At 42.8% G+C, this 17,733-nt stretch overlaps 1 protein-coding gene across 3 annotated transcripts in view; it reads left to right on the forward strand.

The window, feature by feature from the left end:
- Positions 1-17,733, forward strand: part of LOC148893958 (CAP-Gly domain-containing linker protein 4) — a 73,197-nt gene that overhangs the window by 22,831 nt on the left and 32,633 nt on the right. For all 3 annotated transcript variants that reach the window (XM_089004478.1, XM_089004480.1, XM_089004481.1), the window contains 3 exons: positions 5,229-5,474; positions 8,855-8,990; positions 9,768-9,899. In XM_089004478.1, the coding sequence (XP_088860604.1) occupies positions 5,229-5,474; positions 8,855-8,990; positions 9,768-9,899 (514 nt within the window). The remainder of the gene's footprint in view (positions 1-5,228; positions 5,475-8,854; positions 8,991-9,767; positions 9,900-17,733) is intronic.

Here is a 17,733-nt window from a genome sequence, read left to right on the forward strand (position 1 = left end):
TTTGTCATTTTGACATTATCATCGCCACTGAGCAGAACAACTCAATGATTGGAATCTGACCCCACACCATAGAACTATATCTTTTTTGTGTTTGTGTCTACTGGTAAGCTTTCTTTTTCTTTTTTTTTTTCTTTTTTTTTTACTCATGTCAAATAACACCAACTCAGATGCCTGAAGAATGGAGATGAATTGTACTGGTGCACATTTTTAAGAACAAGGGAGATGTGCAGAATTGTAGTAACTACAGAGGAATAAAGTTGATGAGCCATACAATGAAACTATGGGAAAGAGTAGTTGAAGCTAGACTAAGAGCAGAAGTGAACATTTGTGAGCAGCAGTATGGCTTCATGCCAAAAAAAAGTACGACAGATGCAGTGTTTGCTTTAAGAATGAATGATAGAGAAGTACACAGAAGGTCAGAAGGAATTGGATTGTGTCTTTGTAGATCTGGAGAAAGCGGATGACAGGCTGCCGACAGAAGAGCTGTGGTATTGCGAGTGACTGAAAAGAGCGGTGCAAGACATGTATCATGACTGTAAGACAGTTGTGAGGTGTGCTGTCGGTGTGACTGAAGAATTCAAGGTGGAGGTGGCACTCCACCAGGGGTCAGCTCTGAGCCCCTTCTTATTCGCTATGGTGATGGATAGGCTGACAGACGATATTAGACAAGAATCTCCTTGGACCATGATGTTTGCAGATGACATTGTGACCTGTAGCGAGAACAGGGAACAGGTGGCGGAGAAACTCGAGAGGTGGAGGAATGAAGATCAGTCGCAGCAAGATTACATATATGTGTTTGAATGAGAGGGACCCAAGTAGAATCAGAATCAGAATCATCTTTATTGCCAAGAATGTAGAACACACAAGGAATTTGTTTCCGGTAGAACACGCTGCACTAGTATCGTCGTCAAAAAAAACTGCTAAGTGGCACTATACAGTTCCATTTTGGCTACTGTTGAAGAAGAGTGATGCTACAGGGAAAAGAGACAAAGAAGTTGGATGATTTTAAGTACTTGGGGACAACTGTCCAAAGCAATGGAGAGTGTGGAAAAGAGGTGAAGAAGCGTCTCCAGTCAGGCTGGAACGGCTGGAGAAAAATGTCAGGTGTGATGTGTGATAGAAACGTTTCAGTTAGGATGAAAGGAAAGGTGTATAAAATGGTGGTGAGACCAGCCATGATGTTTGGACTGGACACAGCGCCACTGACGAAAAGACAGGAAGCAGAGCTGGAGGTAGCAGAGATTAAGATGTTGACGTTTTCTTTGGGAGTGACCAGGTTGGATAGGACAGAGGGACAACACATATTAGAGGCTTTGGAGAGAAAATTCAGAGAGGCCAGCCTGAGATGCTTTGGGCATGCATACGGAGGAGAGAGAGTGACTACATCGGGAGAAGGATGCTCAATCTTGAACTGCCAGGCAGGAGACCGAGAGGAAGACCAAAGAGGAGGTTTGTGGATGTTGTCAAAGAGGACATAAAGGTAGCTGGTGTGAGAGAAGAGGATGCACAAAACCAGGTTAGATGGAGGACACTGATTTGCTGTGGTGACCCCAGAAAGGAAAAGCCGAAAGGCAAAGAAGAAGTCAAATAATACCAACTGTAGTGTCTGGTGAGCCTGAGTCTACAAACAAGCAAACAAAGTTGAAAACGTGATGGAACAAAGATCATTAAATGAATAAAAAAACTACTGTCCTGACATAAAGTTACAGGCTGAATGCTCAAAGACTGACTGTTGTCATATGGTGCAGGATGATGACAAGATGATGGCTCTACTTCCTGCATTATGATATTTCAAGTCATTATTAATAATTATTCAATAAAAGGAAAGTATAATCAATATCAGGACTCTTAAAATTGACTCAACCGTATTTCATAGGGTAACTTTTTCCGCCCTGCTTGTTTGTAATACCAATTGCAGTCTATTAAAAATCAAACTCTTTTTTTTTTTGTAACGGTCATCAAACACAGAAAATGCTGAACCAAAAACTCTTTCGAACTGAAATTTGCATCGTAAAACTCTTTTGTATGATCAACCATGCACAAGCCAAGCCTTCTACAAATAATCTCGTAAATCAAGTACGTATTCTATTCCGCACACACAAGAGCTGAAAGCATTCCTAAATTCGTAATTTTTTTGGGGGTGATTATTGTATTATTCTGCGACTGGCTGTCTTTCTGGCTGGCTCGCTGGACTTTGAATTATTTTGGAATCAGAGCATGAATTCCAAAAGGGTGTCATCACTTTATTGAAAAAAACCAAAATTATTAAAGTTCTAAGGTTGCCTTTGACAGCCAGATCACGGTATCATGTTCACGGTAACACATGACCACAATAAAGGCTTTGTACAATTTCCCATTCCATTGTGTTGGTTATTATAAAACATGAATTTGGTATCAACTCTATCAAGATGCAACTGTTGTTTCCTTTTTCTGTTCTTTTTGTTGTTGTGACATCTTTTATTGTAGAATACTGCTGAAAATGTTTATCATTGGCTTATTTTGAAAAATAATTGTTGATTTAAAAAAGAAAACAAACAAGGTTTAATCAGTTTGGCTCTCACTCTTGCAAGCAATTGTAATGATGACATGAAATAAAGCAATATTATCCATTTCCTCATTTATATTCAAATGATTCAAACCATAAATTGGGAATTTTTCTTTTCTTTTCGGCTTTTCCGTTCAAGGGGTCGCCCCAGCGAATCAATGTCCTCCGTCTTCAGAAGCTTGATTCGCATGTTTGTTTTGGCCAAGCTTTTACATTGGATGCTCTTCCTAACACAACCCTCTGTATTTATCCGGTCTTGGGACCGGCACAAGTAGACTAATGTGCCCTTGTGGGTACAGAACAAGCAACTCGCTCAGTAAAAGGTTCCCAAACACAAAATGGTCATCGGCACAACAACATTCAAAAAAGCAAAACTAGTGTGAGAGAGACAAACTAAAACAAAAACACAAAATCACAACGCATGATTCTCCAACATAAATTGACAATTACTGTCTTTAAAAAAATATTTTTCATTGCAAAAAGCAAAAATGATCCTCAACCCTGCACCAAATCTCCACTGGGTGTCACTAAAGAACTTTGTGCTGCAATCAGGCAAATCCCTTCATCCAATCTGAGGCATTATTATTTTTTTGCTGTTTGTGTTTATTCCGAACTGAAACATCTACTTGAGTTTGCTCCGCAATGGTCAGCATTTTTTCCCCACACTTCCGCTACGATCAGCGATAGACAAAATATGAACATAAACAAAAGAGAGTGCCAACAGTATGTTTTTATGACTACTTGAGCTGACGCAAGTGTTGTAAAAATCAGCACCCGACCCTTGAATAATGTGATCATGCACTGGAGGATTTATAGAGTACTAGTGCAGTAACTTTTCTGTAATATGTGCCTGTGTCTCCCAGCTAATAATAACATTATATGTACAGCATGAAGGAGCACTATTGAGGGAATAAGGTTGTAGCTGCCAGTGTGGGAAGTTCCAAAATTATATTGTGTATTGTCTTCATAGGTGGCCTGTGTTGACATAAATGATGGATCTCTTTCTGGTTCTGGGTTTTATGGAGTTGTACGATGAAACATCAGCAGGGACCAAAGTGGTGAACAAAAAAGATTACTTTATTCTTGTAGACAACAGAGAGACATGTCTGGTCAAGGTGGGAAAGCCAAAAGAGATAGAGCCGCCCCTTTCACCTGTTTTTATACATACAGCAGTAATGACATCATATCGCTCGGGCCTATCAGCAATTAGGAGGGTGTAACATGAAATCAGACTGACAATAAAGATGTTTAATAACGGTACACCTTACAGATACGCAAAGTTATCTAATAAACTACATACACCCGTATAGACAAAACTAGAAATAAAGTAATAGGTTGTTTACTACTACTACTACTACGACTACTACTACTACTACTACTACTACTACTACTACTACTACTAGCTTTGTGTATAGAAACAGTCTAACAGCCTAATGGATCAGTGTTTAGCACATCAAACTTTCAGTGCAAAGGTTGTCGGTTCGATCCTGACTATGCCCTCCCTTTATGCGGTTTGCATGTTCTCCCCATGCATGGGTAGATTTTATTTGTATACCCACCAAAAAAACATGCCTGACAGGATGATTGAACACTCCAAATTGTCCCTTGGTGTGAGTGTGAGTTCAGATGGTTGTTGGTCTAAGTATGCCCTGCGATTGGCTGGCAACCAATTCAGGGTGTCCCCCACCTGCTGCCCGATGACAGCAAGGATAGGCTCCAGCATACCCCACGACCCTTTTGAGGAGAAAGCGGTTCAGAAAATGAATGGATATTATTTTCATAGCCAGTTTAGCAAGTATCCTCTCATACACATGTATGCAAGCAATGAACACAAGTTTGGCTAATTGAAGGCTGACGGCATTTCAGAGAGTTGGATCTCTTCAACATCCATCAACACAGCTACCCCTCACACTATCCAACTGCCTTGTGTCAACCGTTGAGACCTTCAAGTTTCTGGGAATCACAGTCTCCCAGGACATGAAGTGGGAGGTCAACACCAACTATTCTGAAAAAGGCCCAACAGAGAATGTACTTCCTGAGGCTGCTAAAGAAGCATGGCCTGCCACAGGAGGTGCTGCAACATTTCTACACGGCTGTCATCGAATCCATCCTGTGTTCTTCCATCACCGTTTGGTTCGGGGCCGCCACAAAAATGGACAAAATCCGACTTCAACGGACAGTTAGGACGGCGGAAAAAATCATTGGCACCGCCCTACCCACTCTCGAGGACTTGCACACTGCAAGAATCCGAACAAGGGCGCGGAAAATCCTACTGGACCCTCCGCACCCTGCCCACCACCTTTTCCAACTACTCCCCTCAGGCAGGCGCTACCGATCCATGCGCACCAAATCCAGCAGACATTTAAACAGCTTCTTCCCCCAAGCCATTAACTCTTTGACCTCTTCAACAGTAGCCAAAATGGAACTGTATAGTGCCACTTAGCAGTTTTTTTTTACGACGATACTAGTGCAGCGTGTTCTACCGGAAACAAATTACTTGTATGTTCTACATACTTGGCAATAAAGATGATTCTGATTCTGATTCTGATTCTGATTTCTACTACTCTCACATTTCCCAATTCAATCACTGAGGAGATTTGGCTTTATGAATAAAACGATCTCTGTGGATGAACGTTTTAATGTAATAACTATATTTTGGATCGTCTCTGGTCTTATATTATAGAATGATAAAGGCCAGAACCCAGCCGATGTTGTTCCTGATCCTCTCAACATGCCCTTAGAGATGGCAGATGCTGCTGCTCTGGCCAAAGAGCTGCAGACTTTACTGAGAGTGGCTTTGCCAAAGTCCAGCTCCTTGCCTTTAACGTTGCAAGACCAGACCCCTACTGCTCTTTCCGAAAAAGCCCTGATAAATCTCACCTCCATGGGAATCCAACTTGGTGACCGTGTGGTGATACCCGGAAAGAAGGTTTGTGCTTCATCTTATTTAGTTAATTATTTTCTCAAAAATCTTTCCTTGATTATAAGAAGGTGTTTACAAATACGTTCTGAAGTGCAAGGAAAATGAATATTTCCGACTTTTGGTGTATGAGTTGTCTGTTAAAAAAAAAGACCTGTACCCTAAAGAAAGAAGGAAATTGTTTAATTACGGTATGGTAAATAAGATTTGAATGTAGCCACAAGGAGGCACAAGCCAGTGTCTTATTGTGCCGGTCCCAAGCCCGGATAAATACAGAGGGTTGTGTCAGGAAGGGCATCCGACGTTAAACATTTTTGCCAAAACAAATATGTGAATCAAACCTCTGAATCCTATACCGGATCGGTGGCGGCCCGGGTTAACAATGGCCGCCATTGGTACTGTTGACCTTCAGGGTGCCAGTGGAAAATTGACTACTGTTGGTCGAAGAAGGAGAGGAGGGAGGTGTGCCCGGAGAAAAAGAGAGAAATGGAACGCCAAGAGTGTAGAACTAAGAGTAGGAACTTTGAATGTAGGAACAATGACAGGTAAAGGTCGAGAGCTGGTTGACATGGTGCAGAGAAGGAAGATAGACACACGGTGTGTCCAGGAGACCAGGTGGAAAGGGAGCAAGGCGAGAAGCTTACGGTCAGGGTTTAAGTTGTTCAATCATGGTGAAGACAGAAAGAGAAATGGAGTTGGGGTTATCTTAAAAGAGGAGTTTGTTAGGAATGTCTTAGAAGTAAAAAGAGCCTCAGATAGAATGATGAGTCTGAAGCTAGAAATTGAAGGTGTAATGTTCAATGTTGTTTGTGGGGATGCCCCACAAGTAGGATGTGAGCTACTACATTTTGTGTCAACGGCACCATCTAAAGGAAATCAGTGACTGCAAAGTAGTGGTTGGTGAGAGTGTAGCCAGACAGCGTAGGTTGGTGGTGTGTAGGATGACGCTGGCAGTGAGGAAGATGAAGAAACCAAAGGCTGAAGTGAGGACAAAATAGTGGAAGTTGAAAAAGGAAGAGTGTTGCATGACATTTAGGAAGGAGGTAAGACAAGCACTGGGTGGGCAAGAGGTGCCAGATGACTGGCAAACTACAGCGAACATAATCAGAGACACAGGTCGAAAAGTACTTGGCGTATCGAGTGGAAGAAAGGTAGATAGACTTGGTGGTGGAATGGGGAGGTGCAGGAGTGTTTACAGAGAAAGAGGTTAGCAAAGAAGTGGGACAGTGAGAGTACGGAGCAGAGTAGACAGCAGTACAAGGAGATTCAGCGCACGGTTAAAATAAAGGTGGCAAAGGCCAAACAAGAGGCCTATGATGACTTGTATGCTCGGCTGGACAGCAAGGAAGGTGAGACTGATCTTTACAGGCTGGCGAGACAGAGAGACAAAGATGGTAAGGCCCTGCAGTAGGTTTGGGTGATTAAGGAAAGAGATGGCAATGTATTAACATGTGCCAGTAGTGCGATGGCAAAATGGAAAGAGCACTTTGAAGAATGAGGAAAATGAGAAGGAACAAAGAGTCGAAGACGTGACTGTTGTGGACCAAGACGTAGCAAGCATTAGCAAGGATGAAGTGAGGAGCGCGCTGAAGAGGATGAAGGGGGGAAAGACACTCGGGCCTGATGATTTACCAATCAAGGTATGGAAGTGTCTTGGAGAGGTGGAGGTGGTGTTCCTGACTGGGTTATTCAACAAGATCTTAGATGGTGAACAGATGCCTGAAGAATGGAGACGAAGTGTACTCGTGCCCATGTTTAAGAACAAAGGAGATGTGCAGAGTTGTACTAACTACAGAGGAATAAAGTTGATGAGCCATACAATGAAACTCTGGAAAAGAGTAGTTGAAGCTAGACTATGAGCAGAATGGCTTCATGTCAAAAAAGAGTACGACTTTGCTTTAAGAATGCTGATAGAGAAGTACAGGAATGTACTTCTCTATGATGTGTTTTCATTCTAATTTCGCCATCAACATGGATCAATACAAAGTTTTCAGACCAAACAAAGTACCCAAAATGCATTGTGTGTCGCTTTCTCGTTCAGGGGCGTTGCAGACGTGACGTCACTCAGGCATCGTCATCAACTCAAAAACAAGACTTCCTGAATATTCAGTGTGAGTCTTAAAACGTAAAATATAGCTATATGTGGTGGAATCTTTGTAAAATACGCTCAGTAGAAGTCATTTGAAGTGATTTGACAAATTATGGTCACAACTTGTCCGGAGGCGTCGGTTCTCATTTAAAGTTGAGACTGAAGGAGTTTAGACTCAAGGAGTTTTTCCTGTCCTCAAAAAAAAGGATACAAGAAACCAAGGACTTTTTCATCAGAGCAGCAAACCCACACCCGCATTTAAAATAATAATAATACATTTTATTTCAAGCGCCTTTCAAAACACCCAAGGACACTTCCACATGCCATTCAATACAATACAATACATATTGATTTATATAGCGCTTTAACAATAGCTGAAGCTGTCACAAAGCTTTTAACACGGATATACAGGAAATAAAGCAGTCACAAAGATAGTGAAAAGGACCAGGGAATAAAACCAAGATCAAGACTCATCATGATGATGCCAAAGTATGGCATGACATGCAATCCCTGAGATCTTTGGTTAGCCCCATAACTTGAGAAAATAAACGAAATAAAATACATTTATAAAAAGAGAGCAGTACTGCTTAGTGATTCAGCGCTTTAATATGTGCCATGAATGAGGTATCAAAGGTGTGGATGTAACAGCATGAAAAAGCAAGAAGCTTGAATTTCACATACAGTAAAGTCTCGTTATATCGATATCGGTTATATCGATAGTACCGCTTATTACGATACTATTTCTATGAACGCAGGGAGAAAATTACATGCGCGCGCGCATATATCGATAGTCCCGGTTATATCGATATTTTTTCGGACTCCTGAGAATGTCGATATAACGAGACTTTACTGTATTTTACAAGGTCATTTTAGTAAATACTGAAAGTTGAAATCAGTGAATAATTCTTATTTAGATCAGTTAGTTCGGCCTTTCCCTTCAGGGTTCGCCACTGCGAATCAGTGTCCTTTATCATCAGAGGTTTGATTCGCATGTTTGTTTTGGGCAAGCTTTTACGTCTAATGCCCTTCCTGACCATAATCAGAATAATCGTGATTATTTCTTGTCCCAAAATTGTCCACCCCTACCAACATGTTTTGGTAAGATTACCCAGAGGTCAGATGTTTCCCCTTATCAATGTAACCAGCCATTTTCAATGCCAAATTAGGTTAGACAAGATCTTACAAACTGCAGTTGTAAAACTGCAGTTGTAAAACAGTAATTTGGCGTTAGTGTGTTTTGTAAATAACTAAATTCCTTGTTTTCACCTTGACTCAAGCACATATTCTGCTTCTTTTATAGGTTGGAACTCTGCAATTCTGTGGTAGCACAGAGTTCTCTGGTGGTCTCTGGGCTGGAGTCGTGCTTGACAAGCCAGAGGGGAAGAATGATGGCTCTGTGGCGGGCATCCAGTATTTTACCTGTCAACTCAAACATGGTATGTCGTAGAACTACTTTTTACTAGTTTTAGAGATCAGCTCCTTCTCATATATTCATTTGTTATTCATATTTAGTTTTTTTTTTGTCCCGCTGCAATATACAAGTCCTCAATCAATCAGTATAAAGTACAGTACAACCCTCGTTTATCGCGAGAGATACCTTCCAAAAATTGCCTGCGATAGATGAAATCCGCGAAATACAATGTAGTCAGCTTTTTTTTAATTAGTATTTTTTTTACAATGCAAAACTGGACATACTGCAGAATGAAACAAAAAAACCCTCTTTTTAATAGTTTAAAGAACGGTCTTGTAAAACAATATTTTGCTGCTGCGCCTGTTCGTCCTGACTGCGCTGCGTTGTAGCGTCTTTTTCTACTGAAGGAGTCTTTCACCGAGAGAAGAACATTGTTATCGCTAGTTGTTTGCACTCTTTCTTTTTTTTAGCAAGAAGATTTTTATAAACCGACATGGCCCGATTTCTAGAAGCAGAATGCTCCATGAGCTGTCCAAAGCCAGGCGTTTTATTTTATTCTGCTTTGTTTGCAGTGTTGTTTCTTTTACTTTGTTTGTTTGCACATTTGCATGCCGTTAATAAAAAAATAAAAATAAAAAATAAAACAAAAAAGTTTTTCCCCTGAAAAAAAATCCGGGATGCACTGAAGCCGCGATAAGGAACCGCGAAGTAGCGAGGGATCACTGTACTATAATTAATTAACAAAACTACCCTGAATGAAGCACCATGAGCATCTTATTTATTTGTTTATTTATTGGTACAGGTGTATTTGCTCCTCTTTCCAAGATAAGGAAACCTTTGGAAAGATATAAAAGTGCCAATAAGTGTCTCGCACCCGCATGGCATCGTCGCATCGGCCTGTCCGCCATTTCCACAAAGAGTAACCCCTGTTCAGGTATGTAAATCTAACGTCAATCCGATAATCTCACTGTCAACATACTTATCCTCGATTCTCTCTACACTAAGAGTATGGCTGCGAACTGAGAGGAGATCCTTTCCAAAAGCAGTCAGTGTACCCAACTTGGCGATTTGGTCCTCTTATAGAGATTGAAAACTAAAAGTAAACATTTTACCTCCTTCCAAAAAAAATCAACAAAAAATCCACAAAACACAATTGCAGCCAGTCAGAATAAAGGTTGAAATGGGTAGTAACAGAAAAAATATAAAACAGTGTGATAGGACTATTTTATATATGCACATTCTAAAACATTCAATGTTTATTATAAACCACTCATTTATGTGTCTAAATTTAGTCTACGTTATCCGGGAAGAAGAACAAGATTTAATCTGGAAAGATTCATAATCTAACACAGAGGACAGGTAAAAAATAAACCCGCTAAAAGGGGAAAAAAGCAATTATATACACCACCGACTACAATCACATACCAAAGTGGAATTTTATGTGGTGCAGTACTGTTAAGGGTGATGGACAATTTGAGTTTGCAGCTGCGGAATGCAAGTGAGGTTAACAGCTTGCGGAGTTTGCAAAGTCTTCAGAGTTATGTATAGTAATTAAGGTGTAACCTAAGGAACATGCAAGTGAATTGACATCCTCTTACATGCATAGTAAATATCAGAGATTAACTGGAATTTCTGTGGTGTCGGGGTGGCGATGCAGGCCATCCTGTCCGCCAGGGCGCTAACAATGTCCACACTCCCCTGGTGTTATACCAGCAGCATTGAGCCCCACAAAATCGGCCAACAAAAGCAGTGTGCAAGGACCCAGTGCCTCCATCCGTCCCATTTCAACCCCCACGGTAGTCTACAATCGACCCCCCCTGCCAAGTGAGCAAAGAAGCTATCATCCCAGCCAGTTATCCCAACACAGTAGCCAGCCCACATATTTGTTGGGGGTGTCACCTTGCATCTCGCATCAAGATGGCAGCCTTGCGTTCCCAATAGGTGGAGGATGAGTGGCACTCACCCTCTCTAGACGAGAGCTCCCCCAATCCTGATACTCTCTGACTGTTGGTTCCCCCCAATTCATTCTTAAAGGACAACCGACATCACTTTTTTGTTTCCTAACTGACATCAGAAAAACGTTTTATAGCATCTAAAATACCCAAAACATGCAGCATGATATTTTTAGTCAAACGCAAAACACCAATAAGAATGACTTAGAGTGTCCAAAATCTGCAAAAAGAAATTAACCCGGAAGTGGCCTGTTTAAGAAGGTCCCGCCCCCTTGTTCGTGGTGTCACCCCAAGACGTCTTGCCTTGCTGGCGAATCAAAACAATGGCTTCAGATTCGGAGAATATGCTTTCTTGTTACTCATGCAGTTATGAATATGATTCAAATAGTTCTGAAGAGGAAAGCATACATGTTTGCAATCGATTAAAGAAGTCCTTCCGTGTCATTGTGAGGCATCTGGACTGCAATGTAGCGTCCCAGAAAAGAGGCAGAAAATGGCGACAAAGCTCCATGTATGGAATTAATCACCTCGTTTCCACAGGCTGATTAATTCCTTACACGGAGCTTTGTCGCCCTCTTCTGCCTCATTTTGGTGCAACACGAAGTTTTCAGACCAATCAAGTACAGCAAAATGCATTGACATGATGGAAGGACTGCTACAATGTGTCCTTTTTTCGGTCAGGGGCGTTCCTTCAGTGACGTAACGTGAGTCACCAACTCAAAAACAACACTTCCGGAATATTCAGCGCGAGTCTTAAAACGTGAAATATAACTATATGTGATGGAACCTTTGTAAAATATGCTCAGTAGAAGTCATTTGAAGCCATTTTACAAATTATGGACATAACTTGTCCGGAGACGTCGGTTGTCCTTTAAATATGGACCAGCCTCGCAATGCAGTGTAACAGCGCTTGTGTTGAATTAAATGTTGAACATTTGTAATGTTAGTTTCATAAGGATTTATATACTGTACTCTATCTGGGATGAATGTTTTGTGTAAAATGAAACATTTACTGTATTCCTATAGGAGTTTATACACACACACACGCACACGCACGCACACACACACACACACACACACACACACACACACACACACACACACACACACACACACACACACACACACGCACACGCACACACAAAGCAATAAAAAAAAAAATCCAAAACCTGTTTCAAAGCATATTTAGTATTTGGGGAAATAAGAAAATAAATAATCATTGTTTCCAGTTACATGCCACGTAAAAACAAAATAAATGCATGAACCACAACCACACAAAAAAAATTTATGTTAACTGCATAAGGTCAATAAATGATGCCCCAATATTATGTTAGCTGAAAAAATAACTCTATGCGGTCGCTTGAGTGGTTTGGGACATAAAGTGAAATATTGCAGCATAGGCAACCTTCCCATTGCTCAGTGGGAGATATATACAGTATTTTGCTTGACAGTCGTCTTGTTATCACCCTCCATTCTATATTAACTGCATTGTTTATTTATCTCTTGGGAAATATTCTACCTCACAACCGCAATACTTCTTTTGCAATCATTGTGAACTTATGATAGCTTTGTTGCACAACTCCCTCAATGTTGATTTGTGGTTTTATGGTTGTTATCATGTGGTGCTCTTGACCCTCACTGGTTCTGTGGTGTCATCATCAAAATGAAACACGATTGTGAGGTTAATGTTTGATGTGATAACATCTTGTGGTACTTTATTCATGGCACAAGTATAACATGTGGATTTTTAGACAATTCTGGGGAGGCATGTGGGGGGGGGGTCTTCCTTGACAATCACAAGGCGCATGTAAACAAATCAATTCATGCTTACATCCACACACCAACAGTATGGACTATTAAAAGCCTTCAGTTAAACTAATACAGTAAAGTCTCGTTATATCGATATCGGATATATCGATAGTCCCGGTTATATCGATACTATTTCTATGCACGCACGGAGAAAATTACATGCAAACAGGGTCGGATATATCGATAGTCCCGGTTATATCGATATTTTTTCGGACTCCCTTGAATATCGATATAACGAGACTTTACTGGATTTGGATTTGGATTTGCCTTTATTAGTCTCGCAGTGGAGAAATTTACATTTCACAGCAGCAAAGTGATGAAAGGAATGAAAGTAGAAAAACAGAATACATGAGCTGGTCGCAAGGGAGCCACTCTCGCGGCGCTGTCTTGAAGTCAAAAGAACAAAAAAAACTAAACTATACTGTCTCCATCAAGTATTATGGATCCAGCTCCCCTTTTCTCGTCATCCTATGGCATCTGTTGCCTACTCGTGCGGACGTGACACATAATAATAATAATAATACATTTTATTTCAAGCGCCCAAGGACACTTTACAATAAAAACAATAGAACACAGCACATAACAATAAAACCATAAGTAAAATGATAAATAATAAAATAGCAGAGAGAATTAGACATTGAAAGCAATTTTAAACAAATGGGTTTTGAGATGAGCCTTGAAAATAGGGAGGGAGTCAATATTACGGATGTTGGGTGGGAGTGAATTCCAGAGTTTGGGAGCAGAGCGGCTGAAAGCTCTGCATCCCATCGTGGTGAGACGGGCAGAGGGCACATAGAGGTGAAGGGAGGATGAGGATCTGAGGGACCGAGAGGGAACAGAGATTTGAAGCAGGTCAGAAAGATAGGGAGGAGCAAGGTTATGGATGGCTTTGAAAGTAAACAGAAGTATTTTGAATTCGATACGATATTTAACCGGTAGCCAGTGGAGTTGCTGGAGTACAGGGGTGATGTGGTGAAAGGAGGGGGTTTTAGTGATGATCCGGGCTGAAGAATTTTGGACGAGTTGGAGTTTATGGAGAAATTTCTGATTGACACCGAAGAGAAGTGCGTTGCAATAATCGATGCGGGAGGTGACAAGACTGTGGATGAGGATAGCAGCGGAGTGAGGGGTGAGCGAGGGACGGAGACGGTTAATATTACGGAGGTAGAAATAAGCAGACCGAGTAATGTTATTAATATGGGAGTGAAAGGAAAGTGAGCTATCGAGGATGACACCCAGACTCTTGACCTGAGGGGAGGGGGACACGGTAGAACTGTCAATGGTGAGGGAGAAACTGTTAGTTTTGTGGAGGGTGGATTTGGTACCGACAAGAAGAAGTTCAGTTTTTTCACTGTTGAGCTTGAGAAAGTTATGGGAAAGCCAGGATTTAATTTCTGAGAGGCAACATGAGAGGGATGAAGGTGGTAGAGAAGCGTCGGGTTTGCTGGAGAGGTAGAGTTGGGTGTCATCCGCGAAGCAGTGAAAGTGAATGCCAAACTTACGGAAAATATTGCCAAGAGGAAGTAGGTAGATAATAAAGAGAAGTGGCCCCAGGACAGACCCTTGAGGCACACCAGAGGACACCGGAGAGGACCGTGAGGTGAACGAGTTGATTTGGATGAATTGTGCGCGATCAGAGAGATAGGAATGAAACCAGCGGAGTGGGGTGTGGGTGATGCCTAGGGTGGAAAGTCTGTCGAGAAGGATAGGGTGGGAAATGGTGTCAAAAGCTGAGGTCAGATCGAGAAGAATGAGGATGGAGAGTGAACCGCATCGGCTGCCATAAAAAGATCATTCGTGATTTTTATGAGAGCCGATTCAGTACTGTGGCGGGGGCGGAAACCAGACTGGAATTGTTCGTAGAGGTTATTGTGAGTGAGGTGTGAGTGAAGCTGGGACACAACTGTCTTTTCAAGAATTTTGGCGATGAATGGAAGGTGGGAAATTGGACGTAAGTTATTGAAATCGTTTGGGTCTGAACCAGGTTTTTTCAAGATTGGAGTGACAGCTGCGGTTTTGAGTGGGATAGGAACAATTCCAGTTGATAGTGAGGAGTGAATAATGGTAGAAATAAATGGGAGAAGAGAGGGTAGGCAGGACTTGATAAGGATAGTGGGGAGGGGGTCGAGTTGACAGGAGGAGTTCTTGGATTTAGTGATAATGTCTGAGATTATAGAGGGATGGGGGAGTGCAAAAGCGGAAAAAAGTTTGGAAGGAGTAGAAAGGCTGGGAGAAGGGGGGCGGACAGAGGACCCGAGGTGCTGATGGATTTTGTTGATCTTTTCGCTAAAAAACATCAGCAGAGTGTTGCATGTCTCAGAGGAATAAAAGTGTGCGGGGAGAGAGATAGGAGATTGTGTGATTTTGTGATAGAGGGAAAAGAGGGCCCGTGAGTTACCAGAATTTGAATCAATGAGTCCAGAGTAATATAGCGATTTTGCGCGTGAGATAGAGTCCTTATAAAGGGTAAGGTGAGTTGCATACATGTCCTTGTGGATAGTGAGCCCGGACTCCCTGTAAAGTCTTTCAAGTTGGCGAGTCTTTGTCTTGATGGAGCGGAGATGGGGGGTGAACCAGGGTGCAGGTCGGGTAAATTGAACAGACCGGGACTTTACAGGAGCAAGGGCGTTGAGGGTGTTCGTGAGGTCCGCGTTGTACCGGGAGACAAGTTCATCAGGAGAAGAGTTGTGGTCCAGAGTCAGGGTGGCAATCATCTCAGCAAGGGTGGCAACGTTGATGTCCTTGATGTTGCGATATGTGATGACACGGGGTGGTTTGGGGAGAGAGAGAGTGATGGAAACATTGAATGAAACCAGGAAATGGTCTGTTATAGGGATTTCATCAGTTGTGCAATTCTTAGGGGTAAGGCCAGACATGCAGATGAGGTCCAGGGTGTGGCCTTTTATGTGGGTGGGAAAATCCGAGAATTGGTGCAGACCAAAGCTGTCGAGTGAGGAGGTGAAGTCTTTAGTGAGGGGAAGAGTGGAATTGTCCATGTGGATGTTGAAGTCTCCGAGAATAATTACATTCGGTGACAGGGTGGAGAGGTGTGTGAGGACCTCAGAGAATTCTTTTAGAAAGTCACAATGTGGTTTTGGTGCACGGTATACAGTGGCTATGATGGTGGGTGAGGGTCCAGAAATTTTACACGCAAGGCATTCAAAAGATTGGGTTTCCTGGATAGAAACTTGAAGGATTCTCCAGTTCTTGCGGTAAAGTATCGCAAGTCCACCTCCGCGGCCTGAGAGGCGGGGCTTAGCAATGTAAACAAAGCCTGGTGGAGTTGCGCCATTGAGCTCGGAGAAGTCTCCCGCCGTTTGCCAAGTCTCAGTTATACAAAAAAAGTCAAGCTTACGGTCAATTAGAATGTCTTGGATAAGACACCCCTTTCCCGTAAGCGAGCGGACGTTGAGGAGGCCGAAGTTGACACTGGTGGCGTCCCCACGACGAGGCGCATTAGCCGACCTAGCCAGGCCGGCTAACATACGGTGGTCGATCGTGCGGCTACTCCCTCTGCGCGGCTGGCGGACGGATGACCACAGGGAGGTGATATCCTTGGAGCCATCGAGGTGAAAGCCTTGTCGTGATCCGCGGTGGATATACCTCCGTGAAGGGCGACGAGCGATTTCCGGAAACCGGAGAATCGCCGGTGGCACGCTCGTCCATCGGGAGCGGAACTTCAGTAGCTCCGCCGCCGAGTACTGTAGCCGCCCAACAGGTCGATGGAGAAGCGCCATGGTATTCACCAGTAACACCCAGAGGGAGGCAGCGGCCAGGTAGTCCTCGACAGCGGGAACAGGTGGGTGGAGATGATAACGCGGCTTCGTCAGTGATCCGGATAAGCGACCGGAATCATGAGATGGATCGATAGCCAACGTTCGTTTGGTGACTGTCTGGTAATTCCAGAGGTTCGTGAACCATAAAAAAGCTAAAAAGACGTTTAAAAGGCTAAAAGAAGGTAAAAAACAGGTAAAAAACATTACGTGGGAAAGCAGCGGCAGCCAAAGTGAATGTCGGGTCGGAAGTGAATGTATACACAACAATAAAGTAATCGATCAATTAAAATTAAGAACAAATCGGAGTCAATCTAAGTCAAATGCCAAAGAGTACAAGTGAGTTTTGAGGCGATTTTTAAAGGTGGGTAGCGAGGGGGCTTGCTGAATGTTCCGTGGGAGGTCATTCCAGAGAGAGGAACCAGCAACGGAAAAGGCTTGATCCCCTCTGAGCGTCCATTTAGTTCTTGGTACTTCTAATAATGTCGTGTCAGCAGACCTGAGCAGGTGTGTGTAGGGGCAGATGAGCTAGGAGAGGTAAGGTGGCACAAGGTAATTTAAGATAATAAACAAAATACAGGTAATAGGATCTTGAAAAGAACTCAAAAACGTATAGAGGGCCAATGAAGGGAGCCAGTGCTGACAATTACAAAAAAATAACATAAATTCCCTATAATGCTTTCCATTTGATCCCGGCCTTCTTGTGTGGAATTTGCATGTTCGCCTCGTGCCTTCATTGGGTTTCTCCAGGTACTGCGATTTTCTCCCACATTCCAAAAATATGGAAGGCAGGCTGATTGAACACTCAAATTCTCATCAGTGTTAATGTGAGAGTGCATGGTTGTTTGTGTGCCCTGGGATTGGCTGGCATTTGGTTCAGGGTACCCCTGTGGCGTCACACGCGTGTATGATTTTGAAGTGCGCCTTCCAACCCTTTCATGTCTTTCAATTGCTTGATCTCCTTGATGTGCGTCTCACCCTGACGCACAGCACACGCTTGAAAATTGTATAAAAGGAGCTGTCGCGGGACAGATAGATTGGGCGAACCACGGGGCAGAATCATCTCAAACTCATCTCGGACTCACAGACTCAAAGAGACTTGCAAAGACCCGCTCAGGCGCCCGGCCCACGCCGGGCGTCGGACGGACATCACGGCACGACTTGCTCGACTCCACGCCGCGATCAAGCTCTGCGCGTCACCTGCCTGGGAGATCTGACAACGAACCTACTTACA

Source organism: Hippocampus bargibanti, linkage group LG09 (genome assembly GCF_051943395.1).
Source record: "Hippocampus bargibanti isolate YZ-2025 linkage group LG09, ASM5194339v1, whole genome shotgun sequence".
NCBI lineage: Eukaryota > Metazoa > Chordata > Actinopteri > Syngnathiformes > Syngnathidae > Hippocampus > Hippocampus bargibanti.